This window comes from Pelophylax lessonae, assembly GCF_965119305.1.
Source record: "Pelophylax lessonae genome assembly, chromosome: 4".
Taxonomy (NCBI): Eukaryota; Metazoa; Chordata; class Amphibia; order Anura; family Ranidae; genus Pelophylax; species Pelophylax lessonae.
This window is the reverse complement of record NC_138771.1, coordinates 108,072,810-108,092,384: the sequence shown is the minus strand read 5'-3', so window position 1 is coordinate 108,092,384 and position 19,575 is coordinate 108,072,810. Positions and strand designations below refer to the sequence as shown.

The 19,575-nt window shown below is 42.5% G+C and overlaps 1 protein-coding gene across 3 annotated transcripts in view; it reads left to right on the top strand.

Moving 5' to 3' along the window:
• The first annotated feature begins 2,485 nt into the window (after window positions 1–2,485).
• Window positions 2,486–19,575, top strand: part of TARS3 (threonyl-tRNA synthetase 3) — a 103,387-nt gene continuing 86,297 nt past the window's right edge. For all 3 annotated transcript variants that reach the window (XM_082253430.1, XM_082253429.1, XM_082253428.1), the window contains exon 1: window positions 2,486–2,844. In XM_082253430.1, the coding sequence (XP_082109556.1) occupies window positions 2,551–2,844 (294 nt within the window). In that variant the 5' untranslated portion in view covers window positions 2,486–2,550. The remainder of the gene's footprint in view (window positions 2,845–19,575) is intronic.

Below are 19,575 nucleotides of genomic sequence, written 5' to 3'. Positions count from 1 at the left end.
CCTCTGTGATTTCTATTTTTTGCGCTATAAACAAAAAAAATAGCGACAATTCTGAAAAAAAAAACAATATTTTTCACATTTTGCTATATAACATTCTCAAAAAAAAAATTTAACAATCAAAAATGTTTAACATTTTAGGCCAATTTGTTTTCTGCTACATATTTTTGGTAAAAAAAAAATTGCAATAAGCGTATTTTGATTGGTTTGCGCAAAAGTTATTGCGTCTAATAACTACGGGAAAGATTTATGTCATTTTTATTGTTTTTTATTTTTACTAGTAATGGCGGCGATCTGCGATTTTTTTTTGCGGGACTGCGACATTGCAGCGGACAGATCGGACCCCTGACTGACATTTTTGACACTTTTGGGGGGACCAGTGACATTACTACAGTAATCAGTGCTAAAAATATGCACTGTTTTACTGTAATAATGACATGTTACTGTAATAATGACACTGGCAGGGAAGGGGTTAACAGTGTGGGTGATTAAGGGGTTAAATGTGAGCCTAGGGGAGTGATTCTAACTGTTGGGGGGCGTGGCTTGTGAAATGACCATAGAGACATGTGATCCTATATAGAAGGATCACATGGGCTCTATGATCATCCCAGGGAGAAGAACGGTCAGCTGTGTTTACAACAGCCGACCATCCTCTCAGCGGGGAATGATTGCGTGTGTCAGGCGGCAATCGGAGCTGCCTGCCCGCTGCATCGGCTTCCCTGCTGATGAGTCGCGCCCTTGCCCCCAGCCTCCTGCATGCGACCGACGTATAGCTACGCCGGTTTGTCCAGGAGCGGCTGCCTGCCGCAGTATAACTGCGGCAGGCGGTCGTAAAGCGTTAAACTATAACTAAAGGAACATTTATTTTTTAAAGTTTTGGATAGAGTGGAGATGGAGTTTTTATTGCTTGCTGTGTCCCCGTTAGGGAGATTCATCCTCTCTATTTGTCCTGTTTACTATTATTGTTGAAAGTGAAAGTAAAAGAAAATCCCAAATTTTGGGTTGTCCCCAAAAAAGTAGGGGAAATCTTCCAATAGGGACTCTAGTTCTGGTGACCTGGGGAATTTCCTTAATTTGCAGGGATTTCCTCTCACTTCCTGTTTGGTTATGGGTCAGGAAGTGAAGGGAAATCTCTGCAATGGGACACAGATGGTAAAAAAAAAAAAAAAATCTGACAGGAGTTATAACTCTCCCTTGCTCTATCCAAATAAATAAATAAAAAAAATAAATAATCTGACAGGAGTTATAATCCTCCCTTGCTCTATCCAAAAAAAAAAAAAAAAATTGACTATAGTTCTACTTTAACCACTTTAGCCCCGCTCACTGTGCCTCTACTGCGGCACAGTGGCTCGTTCCCGTCCAGCGACGTAGACCTACGTCGCTGGACTCCTCCCCTTGTGGGCGGCGCTCGCGCACCACCGGAGGCTCGCTCCCGCTGTATTCAGTCACAGCGGGAGTCGGGCCAGGGGAGGAGCAGCGGCGATTGCTGCTGCTCTTCCCCGATCGTCGGGGAATCGAGTTTGGAGATCCGCCCTCCTGTGTAAACAAAGCGGGCGGATCTCCTAAGTGACAGGATAGCTGAACATGCGATCTGTCCCTGTGTCACTCAGTCACCTCCCCCCACACACGTTAGTAAGCACCAGGCATACATTAACCCCTCCCTCTCCAATAAAATTAACCCCTTCCCTGCCAGTGTCATTTTTACAGTAACAGTGCATATTTATAGCACTGATTACTGTAGTAATGTCACTGGTACCCCCAAAAGTGTCAAAAATTTCAGTCAAGGGTCCGATCTGTCCGCCGCAATGTCGCAGTCCCACAAAAAAAAAATCGCAGATTGCCGCCATTACTCGTTAAAAAATAAACACCAAAAATGACACAAATCTTTCCCTTTGTTAGTAAACGCAATAACTTTTGCGCAAAACAATCAAAATAGGCTTATTGTGATTTTTTTTTTACCAAACATAGGTAGCAGAAAACAAATTGGCCAAAAATTTAAAAAAAAATGTTGATTTTTACATTTTTTGGGGGGGAAATTCATATAAAAAAATGTGAAAAATATTGTTATTTTTTCAAAATTTACGCTCTTTTTTTGTTTATAGCGCAAAAAGTAAAAATCGCACAGGTGATCAAATACCACCAAGAAAGCTCTGTTTGTGGGAAAAAAAGGACGTAAATTTAGTTTGGGTACGGCGTCGCACGACCGCGCAATTGTCAGTTAAATTCGCACAGTGCCGAATCGCAAAAAGTGGCCTGGACGTAAGACAGCAAAATCCTCCGGTGGTAAAGTGGTTAATCACAGATAGTCTATGTAAACAGGCATTTGCACTGTGTTTAAATATTCTGTGCAAAAGGCATCCTTCTTTCCCATCTCAGAAGGTTGGGAGGTATGCTGATTGTCAGCTCATATACACAGCCGAAATCTGCACCACCCAATGGCCAGTAAGGATAAAGCAAGCAGCACGTACATCTAAAGGGATGTCAGGGATGCCCGGTTGCTGGTAACAAAGGGCCTGCAGCTGTCACTGTCTCTCTGTGTGTGCACATTGGAACATGGCTGCCCAGATTGCAGACCGGTTGACCAACCAGGAGGAAGAAATCCGCTGGCTGAGCGATGAGATCGGCCGACTCCTGGATCTGGGCACACAGGGCACCGTGGAGGTTGACCCCAGCCCAGAATTATTGGATCTCCGGGCTGAGAATGAGAAGCTGAAGTACAGAGTGGCCCATCTACAGAGGAGCCTGAAAGAGGAGCAGGAGAGAGGAAGGCCAATGGACAGTCCAGGAGAAGAGGAGAGCAGGCCTCAGGAGGAGAAGAATGGAGAGCAGAGTGTATGTCAGGGACAGGTGAGATCCCCCCAATAATCCATATCACATCGTATTGTCTGTATGGCACGTGAGCAGAGGAGATCATTGCAATGACCTATAACTCCAGACCTCGGGGTGTGCCGGAGAAGCCGTTATCCTTTTCACACCATCACAATGCCTACTGAATGTGTCCCTTTGTTGTCTTCCCTAAATGGTATACAGAAGAGTGAGCAGAGCTATATTACTGGGACTAGATGGAAATACATGATTGTACTGGGACTGACATATTTATAAGGGTTACCTTTGACTTATGTCAAAAGTAGGGTTTCACCGATACCGTTTTATTTTACTGCCGAGTACCGATACTTGTACACGGGTACTCGCCGATAGCAAGTACTGATACCTTTGCCATGGGATTTGAGCTTATATAAAATGAATGAGCTCAGATCGCACTGCGAAGAATCGCATGTAATTTGAACAAGAATGCGGTGTGATTCCTGTCCGAATCTCATGCTGGTCCGGTACCGCACCTGTGTGAAGCCAGGCTGAAGTCACTATGACAAGCCTGGGTTTACATAGGAGCAGTGCAGGGAACTGCATGTGATTTGGACAGGAATCGCATCACATTCCTGTTTAAATCTCATGCGATTCTTTGCAGTGCGATTTTAGCCCATTCATTTTGGTATGGGCTCAAATCGCTCTGCAAAGATATCAGTTTTAGGTATCGGAGCATTTGCAAGTACTCATGCAAATGCATAGTATCGGCACTGATAGTGGCATTGGTGTAACCCTATTTAGAGGGCCTTGTCCATGCAGCCAAAAATGGCCAATAAGTGTGTATTCCTGTAATGCAATGTGACCGCCATACCCTAAAGATGCAGGCTTTGTGCCAACTGCTCCGTACAATTGCCAAATGAAAGCTGGGTTTTCCTATAGGGTACCTCTGCGGGCTCACAATACTTTAGGCTCCTTTTCCACTATTGCGGCTACAAAATCGCGCGACTTTGTAGTGTGACTTGTTTGTGGCTACTTCTGGGGACTTCAGTGCGACCTTCCTTCTATGAGGGACAAGTCGCACTGAAGTCGGCCCAAAAGTAGTGCAAAAACTATTTTTCAAGTTGCTGCGACTCAAGTCGCAGCAGTTAGAACGGGCCAAATTGAAATGAATGGCCTTTGAGTTGCTGTGCGACTTGACATGTGTCAAGTCAAACAACAAGTCGCAATAGTGGAAACGGAGCCTAGGCCACACTGACACCTGCGAATTCCTGCAGCAGAAATCACAAATGTGTGTGAACAGCTGCTGCCACTCAGCTGGTACAAAGCAATGACAGGCTGATAGGAGCTGCAGCTGTCTGCATGTGTCCATACATCGAGTGGTTATTGCCGCTAGGGGCAGATGATTGGCCCTGGATGCAGACAGATTGCATCCAGGACCAATTATGCGCTCCTGATCAAAGGTAATCGTTGGATGTCAGGCTACATGCAAGCAGAGGGCAGGCAGCCATGGCTCCTGTTAAAGGATACGTTCAAAATTCTAAAAATAAATGCAAGTGATTTTTTTTTTTTTTGCAGGCAAAAAAAATTTGCATCTTCTTTTTTTTTTTTTTCTTTGGAATTTACAGTTTTGCAACCTCAACCCGCAGATCCCGGGTACAATGTCAGGTTTCTGCAGATCTCAGTAAAGCTGTCTGCTCAAATCTTCCAGGACGTCCAGGAAGAATCAATGAATTACAAGAGCGCTCAACAGTGGTGGCAGATGGGACTTCTGGTTCATTCATTCAAGGAACTCTGTGAATAAATGACGCAGCTGTGTGGGTGAAGCCACGCTGTTTTTAAATAGTGACAGCCGGTGCAGGGAGAAGATCCCCTGCCCAATGTCACAATGAAGCAGCGGGTTGGGGTGCCAGCAAGCTTTTTAGTAATATGTTAAATATTACACCCTGAAAATGGGTTTAACATGCTAATAAAGGTGAACTTATCCTTCGGCCCCTTTCACACAGGTGGACCGTTCAGATCCGCCTGTCCGTTTTTTTTGGCGGATCTGAACGGTCCCCCCATGCATTCCTATGGGGCATCGGATGTCAGCGGAGACATGTCCGCTGACATCCGACCCGATCCGATCCGTCAAATCTGGACGGATGGAAACCCTATTTTCCATCCGTCCAGCGGATCGGATGGGATCGGGTGAGAATGGACTGACGGTCCGTTGACATCCGATTTCCCCCATAGAGATGCATGGGGAACTGTCAGCTGTGTCTCCGCACACAGCGCGGAGACACAGCTGTCCTCCTGCTGCTCAGCGGGGGATCGGCGGCTCGATCCCCCGCTGAGAAAAACGGACGGAGTGTGTGAAAGGAGCCTTAGGCTGGCCATATATACTAGCAGCAGTTGAACAAAAAAAAAGGAGTCGAGAACATTCGAGGTGGATAGGGGAATTACTCCCGCTGAAGATCCTTCCTCACCGTTAGAACACACTGATCAGTACTGCCAGCTATAGGGAAAATCCAGACAGGCTGGTTGTCCAGAAGTTGAACTGTAGATTGACTTTTGTACACCCAGCCTGCCCATGCATAGATCCAAATATGGCCAGTCCTTACTGAAACAGCTGAATTTCGATCTATGTATGGTTGCCTTTAGCCTGTCATTGCTTTGTACTGGGACACAGCTGTGATTCCTGCCGCAGAAATTCGGCAGGAAATTTGTTGGAAATTGCCATATAATCTCAAGTGTGAATGAGGCCTTAAGCAGCCCATCCATCAAAGCACCATAGCACATGTGCATTGCCAGCTATTGCATGTGTGAATTGGAGTGTCATTTTAAGTGAATGGCAATGCACATAGTACTGTCCATTTAGGTTTGCTGTAGTAAAGCATAGTAAAAAGCATGTTTTATTGTGCATTACCACAACACACAAGTCTGAACCCAGCCTTACTCCATAACATACATTATCTCACAAAAGTGACTATGCCCCTCAAATTTTAGTAAATATTTTATTATATCTTTTCATGTGACAACACTGAAAAATGACACTTTTCTACAATGTGAAGTAGTGAGCGTACAGCTTGTATAACCGTGTAAATTTGCTGTCCTCTCAAAATAACTCAACACACAGCCATAAATGTCTAAACCACTGGCAACAAAAGTGAGTACACTCCTAAATGAAAATGTCCAAATTGGGCCCAATTAGCCATTTTCCCTCCCCTGTATCATGTGACTTGTTAGTGTTACAAGGTCTCAGATGTGAATGGGGAGCAGGTGTGTTAAATTTGGTGTTATCGCTCTCACTCTCTCATACTGGTCACTGGAAGTTCAACATGGCACCTCATGGCAAAGAACTCTCTGAGGATCTGAAAAAAAGAATTGTTGCTCTACATAAAAATATCATGGGCTATAAGAAGATAGCCAAGACACTGAAACTGAGCTGCAGCACGGTGGCCAAGACCATACAGCGGTTTAACAGGACAGATTTAACTCAAAACAGGCCTCGCCATGGTCGACCAAAGCAGTTGAGTGCACGTGCTCAGCGTCATATCCAGAGGTTGTCTTTGGGGAATAGATGTATGAGTGCTGCCAGCATTGCTGAAAAGGTTGAAGGGGAGGGGTCAGCCTGTCAATGCTCAGACCATACTCCACACACTGCATCAAATTGGTCTGCATGGCTGTCATCCCAGAAGGAAGCCTCTTCTAAAGATGATGCACAAAAAAGCCCGTAAACAGTTTGCTAAATACAATCAGACTATGGACATGGATTACTAGAACCATGTCCTTTGGTCTGATGAGACCAAGATTATTTGGTTCAGATGGTGTCAAGCATGTGTGGCGGCAACCAGGTGAGGAGAATAAAGACAAGTGTGTCTTTCCTACATCAAGCATGGTGGTGGGAGCGTCATGGTCTGGTTCTGCATGAGTGTTGCCGGCACTGGGGAGCTGCAGTTCATTGAGGGAACCATGAATGCCAACATGTACTGTGACATACTGAAGCATAGCATGATCCCCTCCCTTCGGAGACTGGGCCGCAAAACAGTATTGAAACATGATAATGACCCCAAACGCACCTCCAAGACGCCCACTGCCTTGCTAAAGAAGCTGAGGGTAAAGGTGATGGACTGGCCAAGAATGTCTCCAGACCTAAACCCTGTTGAGCATCTGTGGGACATCCTCAAATGGAAGATGGAGGAGTGCAAGGTCTCTAACATCCACCAGTTCTGTGATGTCATCCTGGAGAAGTGAAAGAGGACTCCATTGGCAACCTGTGAAGTTCTGGTGAACTCCATGCCCAAGAGTGTTAAGGCAATGCTGGAAAATATTTGTGGCCACTGGACATTTTCACCTAGGGGTGTGCTCACTTTTGGTGCCCGCAGTTTAGACATTAATGACTGTGTGTTGAGTTATTTTAAGGGGACTGTACATTTTCACTGTTATACAAGCTGTACACTCAGTACTTTACATTGTAGCAAAGTGTAATTTCTTCAGTGTTGTCACTGAATAGATATAATAAAATATTTAGAAAATTGTGAGGGGTTCACTCACTTTTGTGAGATACTGTAACTTCACATGGGACCTATTTTTACACAGGCAACTTCTCTCCCCTTACAACTACAATGGGATGCAAATGCAGCAAAAAAATAAAAAAACCCAGAAAGCTCTATCTGTCTCAAGAAAATGATAAAAATTGAATTTGGGTACAACATTGCATGACTGCGCAATTGTCATTGAAAGTGCAACAGCACTGAAAGATGAAAATTGGCCTTGGCAGGAAGGGGGAAAAAGTGCCCAGTACGCAAGTAGTTAAAGCGAAGTTCCACCCAAAAGTGGAACCCTGCTTATATACTTCCTCCCTCCCCTCCTGTGCCACATTTGGCACCTTTCAGGGGGGAGAGGGGAATGGGTACCTGTTTTTGCGGTGCTGTCCCTCGGAAGTTCAGCCCCCCTCCTTTTTCCCTCCACTGCTGGGCCAATTACAAAGCGCATCTCACTATGCGCATGCCCAGTAGGGAACCATCAGTAAAGCCGAAAGGCTTCACTGCTGGGTTCCCTTACCCTGGATGGTGGCAGCAGCACCCGAGAGCAAATCCGAAAATCAGCTTAGGGTGCCGACATCGCGGACTCCCTGAACAGGTACGTTCTACTATTTAAAAGTCAGCAGCTACAGTATTTGTAGCTGCTGACTTAATTTTTCATGGGGGGTCGGAACTCCACTTTAAGCTTTGACAAATAAAATACTAGAAGTTGATTGGTTTCTATGCAGAACTGCACCAGATTTTACACCCTCCCGTTTTAGCAACTCAACCCCACATAGGTTCCCCTGCCGGGAAAACACAATAGATCAGTGGGAGGGATTCTCCCATCAACACTGACTCAAGCAATTTTCTTTCCTGCAACCCGTGGTTGCAGGAAAGAAAATCACAACATTTTTGGCCAGCTTTAGTGTTTAGTGTTTGACAATAGCCATCAATGTGCCAATGTTTTCTGACCAAAGGTATGTTCTTTATACAATCCCAACAAATTCATTTTATTTAAAGATATTGGGGAATCCAAACCGTAACCAATGACAGGCTGTTTAAAAAAAAAAAAAAAATTCTGGTAGGTATGTGTCATATTAATATCCTTAATCAGCCAGAAACCACCAACTTAGGACAAGGGTCCTATACCACTCCCATTGACCTGAGTTTTTTTACGTTGTAGGAGTAACGAGACCTTCTAGTATGGTATGTGCCTGCTCTGTTGTCTATGTGTTGAAACCAAACCATGCAGTAACGGAATAGCACTGTGCTGTAAACTGTGACATTTATAGTGGTGTAGAAGTTATTTTGGTGTAGTTATAGATCCAGTTCCCATTGAGCTAAAACTCATGGGAACAGCAGGTAAGAACATAGCATAGTATTTTTCTGACAGTCTCTCCATTCTGCCTTTATAATACATACAGTACTTGGTTCAGTTATACAGGTATATTCTACCCTCAATGTCCCACAACCTTCTTCATATCTTCTCCCTAATCCTCAGGTGTCCCACCAAATGGAACCTTCACCTTGCAATTGACCTTCTCCTATCTTCCTATCTGATCATCTCCTCTCACATGCCTTTGCGATTTCTGTTGTGCTTCACACATTATTTTTTTTTTTATTCATTTTTTTTTTGTGGAACTCTTCCTCATGATATGAAATGTTCACGGAACATGGAAGCCTTTAAAAGATTCACCAAAACTCCTTTCTACAGACAAGCACATCATAGTCCTTCTCATTCATTGGATCTGATTCTGACTTTTACACCTCCTGTCTTGCATAATCATCTTCTTTCTTTCTTTCTTTCTTTCTTTCTTTCTTTCTTTCTTTCTTTCTTTCTTTCTTTCTTTCTTTCTTTCTTTCTTTCTTTCTTTCTTTCTTTCTTTCTTTCTTTCTTTCTTTCTTTCTTTCTTTCTTTCTTTCTTTCTTTCTTTCTTTCTTTCTTTCTTTCTTTCTTTCTTTCTTTTCCTTTTTTTTTTTTTTTTTTTTTTAATGTCATGATCTAATTTCTATTACATCCTCATGCTTCCCTGAATGTGTGTTTGTTTTCTGTAGGGAAAACTGCTGTAATGAAGATTTATGAGCATATTAAACATGGCAAAGAGCTGTTACTCTGTGTACCGTAATCCATAGCAACCAAAGATCACCATTCATTTGTTGCCTGCTCTACCATGAAAGGTGGAACCCGGCTGGCTGGGATCTTGTACTGCAATGCATTAGTACGGATTTCATGAAGTGAAATCTTGAGTATTTCTGTATATGGTAGTTTAAATAATAGTACATTTCAGAGTTTGAGTATGTATTTATTTAATTTACCAGGACTAAAAAAAACGGATTCCCTAGAACTTTGTTACCATGCTAAATGTGTTCCAGACTACATGTATTGTATTGCTTAATTCTTTAAAAAAAAATTACATTGAGGACATCTAGAAACAAGTAGCTATGGGTTTCTACTGCTCTTTGCATATCATTATTAGGGATGATCGAACCGATGGTCGACCCGAACATTGACTGTTCGAAATTCGGCCGAATTCCAAACTTTTTGCTTGAAAAGTTCGGAATTCGGCAACCAGAACCGACCAAAATGCAATGGGACAGGAACTGGGCTTTAAAAGCCCGTGATTGGACCAGAACCATCAGTAAAAGCCAATTGAGGGGGCAGGAGAATGCTAGGAATGTGATTGGAGTGACTAGGGGGTCCAGAGGCCAATCATTAGTGAATACGCCCCCCAGTATATAAGATAGCCCCGCCAAATCTCTAGCATTGTAATACAGGGACGTGGAAGAGAGTGGAAGCAGTTCTGTTACTTCTGCTTCAAAGTGTCATTTAGCAATTATTAGTGTGAGGAAAGGGATATCTAGTGTAGTTAGGGTACTATTTTCCACTATAGTTAGATTTAATAATCTAGTTTCTGTAGGGAAAGTGTTAAGTGACAGGGTGACCGTAGTGTAGTGTAGGGTGAACTGACTGACTGCTATGGCAGGGTGACAAAACCCTTCCATGTCAGGGTGACCGCTATAGAGAAAAGTTTGTTTCTCTTAGAACACTTACAGAACAGTATGGTGGCTTCACCCCTGTCACCCTGCTTTTTGTTGCAGGCGTTTAAAGGGCTTTTTTGAGGACATGTTTGGAGTCAGGCATGACATCTGAATTTCTGTGTAGGGGTATATATACACACACATGTATGTATATATACACATACACATATATAGGTGTGAAAGTAGCAGAAACCTATGCTTGCGCTAATGAAATAATTAACAGGCATATGGCTTCTCTGCTATAACACCTATATATGTGTATGTGTATAAATACATATAAGTGTGTGTAAAAAAAACGCCTGCAACAACACACCTGGGCGTTTTGTTTGGTGCAGGCGTTTTTTTTTGGGCATTTTTTGGGCGTCTTTGGAGGCAGGCATAACATCTGAACTTCTGTATAGGGGTATATATACACACACACTTATATGTATTTATACACATACACACATATAGGTGTGATAGGAGCGGAGACATATGCCTGTTAATTATTTCATTAGCGCAAGCATAGGTTTCTGCTACTTTCACACCTATTTATGTGTATGTGTATATATACATACGTGTGTGTGTGTGTATATATACCCCTACACAGAAGTTCTGATGTCATGCCTGACTCCAAACATGTCCTCAAAAAAGCCCAATAAAACGCCTGCAACAAAAAGCTGGGTGTAAAAGTAGTGAAGCTACTAACCTGTTCTATATTAATTCTAATACAAACAAACTTTTTTTCTGGTTCTGGACATGCTACAGAGCTGAAACTTCACAGGCACACTTTTTAGACCCCCCAGACACTAAATCCAAAGAAATCTCATTTTTTTTTTTCTCAATAATTGGCTCTCTATCAAAAATGACAATTTTTAAGAACTTTTTTTGTGTGATTAATAGTCCCTGGGGCATGACCCAGAACCCTAGGCACTTTTTAGGGGCATTTATTGGGTTTTAGGGCTTCAAAATTGTGTTTTTTGATTACCGAAGTTCGGGTCCCATTGATTTCAATGGGGTTCTGAAATCCGGGCCGAACTTTCGGGAAGTTCGGGTGTTCTGGTCGAACCGAACTTTTGAAAAGTTTGATCATCCCTAATCATTATTCCTTGCCCCCCCCCCCCCCCCATAGGTTTATAGGTTTATAGTATATGTATACTCTTTTGCCCCTTTCCTCCCCTAGCACTTTCATAAGTCATACATAGCTACAACTATGCTTAGATGTTCAGCGTGAAGGCTCCCTTTTTGTTCAGTGGAAATCCTGGGCACAGTTTGACAGCCTTTCCATTGACCTAAGTGGAGGCTTTGGTCCACTGTGAAAAATATTACTGAAGATGATGGGCTGAGACTGTGCAGTGAAGATATCAGAGGAGGTTTATGGAAGTGATAGGAGGGGGTGTAGAAAGTGCATTTGTTCCTTAATTATGATAAAGAGGGTTTGCCTCATAATCTATAAGAAGAAGACATCAAATCTGAGACACCATGCATTTTTATGAAACTGATAATAAAACGGTATTAACAATAGTGACTCTACAGACCCTTTTGTGTTTTTTATTTTTTTATGTGAACTAGAAACAAGACAGAAGTATTTTATAAATACTAGTAGAAAATTAATAATAAAGTTGTCGAAAAACAACTAATAACCCTATTGTTTAGGCTGTGCTAGAAATGACAGGGTAAAGCTGGTTGCTATAGGCAATAGGCATACTATACTTAATAAAATAAAAGCTCTATTTCTCTGCTCTAAAAAAAAAAAAAAAAAATAAATAAATTAAAAAAAAAAAAAATATATATATATATATATATATATATATATATATATATATATATATATATATATATATATATATATATATATATATATATATATATATATATACACACAGTGGGTACGGAAAGTATTCAGACCCCCTTAAATTTTTCACTCTTTGTTATATTGAAGCCATTTGCTAAAATCATTGAAGTTCATTCTTCTTCCTCATGAATGTACACATAGCACCCCATACTGACAGAAAAACACAGAATTGTTGACATTGTTGCAGATTTATTAAAAAAGAAAAACTGAAATATCACATGGTCCTAAGTATTCAGACCCTTTGCTGTGACACTCATATATTTAACTCAGGTGCTTTCCATTTCTTCTGATCATCCTTGAGATGGTTCTACACCTTCATTTGAGTCCAGCTGTGTTTGATTATACTGATTGGACTTGATTAGGAAAGCCACACACCTGTCTATATAAGACCTTCCAGATCACAATGCATGTCAGAGCAAATGAGAATCATGAGGTCAAAGGAACTGCCTGAAGAGCTCAGAGACAGAATTGTGGCAAGGCACAGATCTGGCCAAGGTTACAAAAAGATTTCTGCTGCACTTAAGGTTCCTAAGAGCACAGTGGCCTCCATAATCCTCAAATGGAAGACGTTTGGGACGACCAGAACCCTTCCTAGAGCTGGCCGTCCGGCCAAACTGAGCTATCGGGGGAGAAGAGCCTTGGTGAGAGAGGTAAAGAAGAATCCAAAGATCACTGTGGCTGAGCTCCAGAGATGCAGTCAGGAGATGGGAGAAAGTTGTAGAAAGTCAACCATCACTGCAGCCCTCCACCAGTCGGGGCTTTATGGCAGAGTGGCCCGACGGAAGCCTCTCCTCAGTGTAAGACACATGAAAGCCCGCATGGAGTTTGCTAAAAAAACACCTGAAGGACTCCAAGATGGTGAGAAATAAGATTCTCTGGTCTGATGAGACCAAAATATAACTTTTTGGCCTTAATTCTAAGCGGTATGTGTGGAGAAAACCAGGCACTGCTCATCACCTGTCCAATACAGTCCCAACAGTGAAGCATGGTGGTGGCAGCATCATGCTGTGGGGGTGTTTTTCAGCTGCAGGGACAGGACGACTGGTTGCAATCGAGGGAAAGATGAATGCGGCCAAGTACAGGGATATCCTGGACAAAAACCTTCTCCAGAGTGCTCTGGACCTCAGACTGGGCCGAAGGTTTACCTTCCAACAAGACAATGACCCTAAGCACACAGCTAAAATAACGAAGGATTGGCTTCACAACAACTCAGTGACTGTTCTTGAATGGCCCAGCCAGAGCCCTGACTTAAACCCAATTGAGCATCTCTGGAGAGACCTAAAAATGGCTGTCCACCAACGTTTACCATCCAACCTGACAGAACTGGAGAGGATCTGCAAGGAGGAATGGCAGAGGATCCCCAAATCCAGGTGTGAAAGACTTGTTGTCTCTTTCCCAAAAAGACTCCTAGCTGTATTCGATCAAAAGGGGGCTTCTACTAAATACTGAGCAAAGGGTCTGAATACATAGGACCATGTGATATTTCAGTTTTTCTTTTTTAATAAATCTGCAACAATGTCAACAATTCTGTGTTTTTCTGTCAGTATGGGGTGCTATGTGTACATTCATGAGGAAGAAGAATGAACTTAAATGATTTTAGGAAATGGCTGCAATATAACAAAGAGTGAAAAATTTAAGGGGGTCTGAATACTTTCCGTACCCACTGTGTGTATATATATATATATATATATATATAATATTATACTTTTTTATGTGTAAATATATATACACGGTATCAAATATCTATATCAATGTTTAAATTATTATTTATTTTTATAAAATATATTTTTAATTTGTAATCAATAATTCCTAATCAGTTAAAAATAAATGTATTCATGTACATGGCAGCAGCTATATTTTGCACATGTAAAGTATTTTTCTTGCTTAGTACTGCTACGCAGGTATTGTCATTTCATTCTTCTCTTACCCCCAGTTCCATTGGGGAGGTCTGCCCAAACTTAGAAAACAATAAAGGATCCAGGTGGCTTAGTCTATGTGATGACTAAGCCCTGGTTTACACTGCCACAATTTGTCATGAGACTTGAGAGTGTAAAGTCGCTCCCCATAAATGGCAATGGAACAATTCCAATTGGTGCAACAAAAAAGGTTTCTGCACTTCTTTTGGTGCGAATTCAACACGACTTGCATTGACTTATTTTAAAGATGTCGGATTTAAAGTCAAGGCAGTGCGAACAAGGGCTAAAGCCTAATAGGCACGGGCCGAATGTCAGGTGACATCGACCGGTTCAATAGAAACATGCTGACATTTTGCCCATGTGTATGGCAGCTGGTCCAACAGAAGCCAGTCGAAAGGATGTGTATGCTGGAAAATCAGCAGTCGACCGGCTCTTGACCAGCGCTCTCCAATGGCTGAGAGCGCTGACCGGGAGCTGTCCTCCTCTCCATGGCTGCCATCAGGGAGGTACAGCCCATACACATGTAGGGGGCCTAGGTGCCCTGAGAGGCCCCAAACAGGGTAGGGTTCCCACCTGTCCTTGCAATACCACTCAATTGTAAGCTCCTCCGTTACCTTGCAGACTGGCAGCATGTGGGGGTCCTGCCCCTCACTAGCCCTCAAACAATCTGAAATTTTGTGCTTGTTGTGATTCGATGGTGCCACCATTGAAATTTGACCAACCAAGCCTTCAATTTCACCTTATATTGCTACACAAAAGAATTTTCGTGGCTGGGAATCTTCTTATTTTCTTTCCTGTATTTTTTCTTTTCGATTATATTTCTCGCACGATTCTCCCATCATTGATTAAAAAAAAATTTTTACAAAAAATTTCCAACACACTAGATCACTAAAATTCGATGACCGCACGAAAATCGGCTGTTGCTGCGGCCCACTAATGGTGTGAAATTCGAAAAAAAATTCTTAGATAAGATTTTCGAAAGAAAATTTGTTCGAAATTCGACCCATGTATGGCCAGCCTTAGTAAATCTCCCCCAAGATAAAACAAATAGAATGCACTTTGCCAGGATGTTTGTATGTAATAAAGGTTAAAGTGATTGTAAGTCTCCAAGGTTGTTCACCTTCATGCAATCTATGCATGAAGGTGAAAAACCTTCTTCGCTGCAGCTGCTCCCAGACCCCCTGAGCCTGATTTGATCCAGCAAAGAGCACGATCCCAGCTGCTCCAGCTGCTGTCTCTCTCCTCATTGAACGGATTTATAGCAGGAGCCATTGGCTCCCACTGCTGTCAATCAAATCAAGTGACATGGGCTCCGGGCAGGGCCAAGTCCTGCTGTCTTTGTCAATGGACGGAGCAGCAGGACTTTGAAGCACACCCACATGGGTGCCCCCAAGGAACATGGCTTTCCGTGGGGGCACCCAATGAATGTGAGGGGCCAGGAGCACCGACGGGGGACCCCAGAAAAGCAGAAATGAGGCTGCTCTGTGCAAAACCCTTGCATAGAGTAGGTCAGTATAACATGTTTGTTCTCTTTATTAGAAAAAAAAATGAACCTTTTACAACCCTTTTTAAAATAGTCAATGTGGTTGATTTACTAAGACAAATAGGCTGTTCTCTTTGCAAGGGTATTTGCTCCAGGGCTTAGTGAATATGGTGAAGTTTCACTTTGCAAAGAATACCCAAACCCGTGCAAGGAAAATTAGTAGGCATGCTTGGCGAAACTAGCTGAGGCTCCACGCATGCCATCACTTCCGGGTCCGTTCTGACGTCACGTCTGGCCCAAACATCCGGTGCACGATGGTACAAGCTCCTGATAAGGCTATTTACATTGGTGCCAAGGCTGGGCACTTTTATGAGTGGAATACTTTTATATATTTTATCTAACTTAACCACTTGCCTACAGGGCACTTTCACCCCCTTCCTGCCCAGGCCAATTTTCAGCGCTCTCACATTGTGAATGACAATTGTGCGGTCATGCTACACTGTACCCATATGAAATTTTTATCATTTTTTTCACACAAATAGAGCTTTCTTTTGGTGGTATTTAATCACCTCTGGGGTTTTTATTTCTTACAAAAAAAAAAAGAAAAAAGACAGAAAATTTTGAAGAAAAAAAAGTTTTTCTTATTTTCTGAGTAAATTTTGAAAATAAATAAATTTTTCTCCTTCACTGATGTGCGCTGATGAGGCGGCACTGATAGGCTGCACTGATGAGGTGGCACTTATGGGCACTGATGAGGTGGCACTTATGGGCACTGATGAGGTGGCACTGAGAGGAGGTACTAATATGCGCACTGAGAGGTGGCACTGCTGAGCACTGAGAGGTGGCACTGAGAGGTGGCACTGATGAGTGGCACTGAGAGGTGGCACTGATGGGTGGCACTGATGGGTGGCACTGATGGACACTGACGGGTGGCACTGATGGACACTGTTGGGCGGCACTGATGAGCACTGATGGGCAGCACCATCAGTGCCCACACTCAGTGCCCATCAGTGCCTAGATGAGCAGGCACTGATTTGCACTGACTGGCAGCACTATGGGCACTGATTGTGGGCACCAAGGACACTTCACTTCCTACACACGTTTTTCACACCTACCTCTAGGGCCGGGCCTTTTGGTCAGGAGTCAGCACCAGAGGAATTTTTTATTCCTGGCCAAAGGGCCTGCCATAGTATTGCAATGTGGCTCTAACCTTGCACTTCTTCTTCACTATCCCTTTCCCCACTTTTATGTGTTGTGTGTCTCATGTTTTGTGTTTTTTTTTTATTGTGGCGGTACACTTTATTTTGCACAGCGTGATTAGTAGGATGTAGGTCCTTGGGCCTGTCCCTGAAAGTCTTGGGAGGTGGTGGATATGGCCTTCTGGCTTGGTTCGCCCTCTCTCATGGGGTCTCTCTTCGGGAGAGCCCCACTTAGTACTTGGTGCTATATAAATCCTGTATAATAATAATGTTGCAGAATATATGCCTGGTAATAAGGAGCCTGCTGATCAAAGCAGGGGAACTACTCTTCTTAATCCCCTTTATTATGGCCTTAATGGGATGTGCCGAAAAAAACAGAGGGTCTATTTGAGTAAGTAACAGGTTGCAGGTCAAGCTCCTCCCTTCTATGTGGGTTTGCGGAGCAGATTACATCCCTGAAAATACTAAAAAGGAAGGACAAAATCTGTGGTGGAGAGCTTACGGTTTAGCCTGTGGTCCCTGGTCTTAACCAGCACGGAGACATCACCACACGTGTATGGCTTGTTGCCGGCTATATCGTGGGCAGCTATTAAGAGGGAGGTTAAATTGACCTCTTTACTGTCTAGAATAGCTTTCTTTATATTTACTGGTATGAAAAGAGCCGGGGGTGACAGAGAGTACTAGCGCCCTTACCTGAAGCTAATGGCACGGGGGCTGAGACATTGGGTGTCTTGGGAACTGCTGGTGTCCTGGAAATGGAGGGTGCCTTTCCAATGCCTCTACCCTGGCTCGTAACTCAAGCAAGGAGGTTGCCAATGAGCTAAGGGTAGTGTGAATTTGTGAGAGGGATGTGGCAACCGTGCATAAGGTAACTTGCTCAGCGTTGGTGCCTGGTGCATTGGGGAATAATAGTTTTATGAGCCAAAGCTGGGTACGAGATACCCCAGCACTGCAGCTCAGTCATGAGCTTAGGGATGGTCCAGGATCTCATAGAGGGCTACCATGTTCTGATCCCTCAGCATGAGATGGTGGGATGGAGACAGCTAATTCGATGTCCACACAGCCTGTGACATGATCTATGTAACTAAGAACAAATCTATTGTGAACATTATATATATATATATATATATATATATATATATATATATATATATATATATATATATATACCTGTCCCCCCATCCACCCATTAGCGGCCATGTGCCTCCAGTGTGAGGACACTAAATTAAGAGTGTAGGACTGCAGATATAACAGGGTGCAGTGAAGTGGCTCTGCAGCTTTCACATGCATTTGCAATTGTGTGTCAACTAAACCCCTGTTCTTTGTACCAAGAGACAGGTTTTATTTGGTTGGTGACAGACTGGAGGGTGAGTACATCAGACTGGGGGCTGGCTGACTTTCATGCACCTCTTACAATCCTTCAACCTCTTTTTTTCATATATATATATATATATATATATATATATATATATATATATATATATATATATTAGAATATATAAACGTTTTTCCAAAGTGTACAAGTGTGAGTTATGTGGTGTAACGAGCGGACTCGTGGGTCAGTTGGCAAACGAAAACTAGAGTTGCACAGGACTGAAAGCGTGTCAGTCCTTGAGTGTGATAGAGGCCAAGTTTCCTGAGGCATACCAGGCAAGTTAACAATGTAAACTCAGGCCTTAGTTGCCTAAAAATAGGATCTGTTGTAAACTCATGACGTATGTGTTAATGGATGAGGAGACTTGCCACCAAATAAGTAAATTAACCACTTGCCTACAAGCCGCCGTATTTATTAGATGGCAGGTCATCTCTGTCCCATGAAACAGCATACCTGTTCATGCTTTGTGAGACAGCCAGTGGGGGTACACGCGCACTGATTGGCCACAGGGGGAGCCAATCAGCAGGCCTGGTGAATGCAATGTCCGCCGGGCATCCGTGATTGTTCCCCATGGAGACAGAGTGGCGGTCTGCCGATGTAAACACTGCTGACCGCTGTTCTGCCAGTGATGAATACAGGGATCCTGTGCTCCTCCTATTTAGCAACGCAGGTCTCTCAGTTCATCCAGCAAGTCCATCCCCCACACAGTTGTAAAGCACCCCCTAGGGACACATTTAACCCTTTGCTTGTAGTAATGTCACTGGTCTCCCCCCCCCCCCTCAAAAAATGTCAGTTAGGAGTCCTATCTTTCCACCCCAATGTTGCAGTCCCGCTAAAGATCGCTGCCATTACTAGTAAAAAATAAATAAATTTAAAAAAAAATAAATGACCTAAATCTTTCCCCTAGTTTGTAGACGCAATAACTTTTGCGCTAACCAAAAAATATACACTTATTGGGATTTTCTTTGATAAAATGATAAATAATGAAATGATAAAAAAAAAATAGATTTTTTTTAAGAGGAATGTTTAAAATATATATATATATATATATATATATATATATATATATATATATATATATATATATATATATATATATATATATATATATATATATATATATATATATATATATATATATATATATAATATTTATTTATTTATATTTTTTTTTTTTTTTTTTTTTTTTTTTTTTTTAGAGCTGTCGCTTGTTCCTTTTTTTGTGTTTTTTGTTTATAGCGCTAAAAATCGCACAGGTGATCATATACCACCAAAAGAAAGCTCTATTTGTGGGGGAAAAAAGGACATCAATTTTATTTGGGTACAGCGTCGACCACGCAATTGTCAGTTAAAGTAACACAGTGCCGTATTGCAAAAAATGGCCTGGTCATTAAGGGGGTAAAACTTTGCGGTCCAGATGTG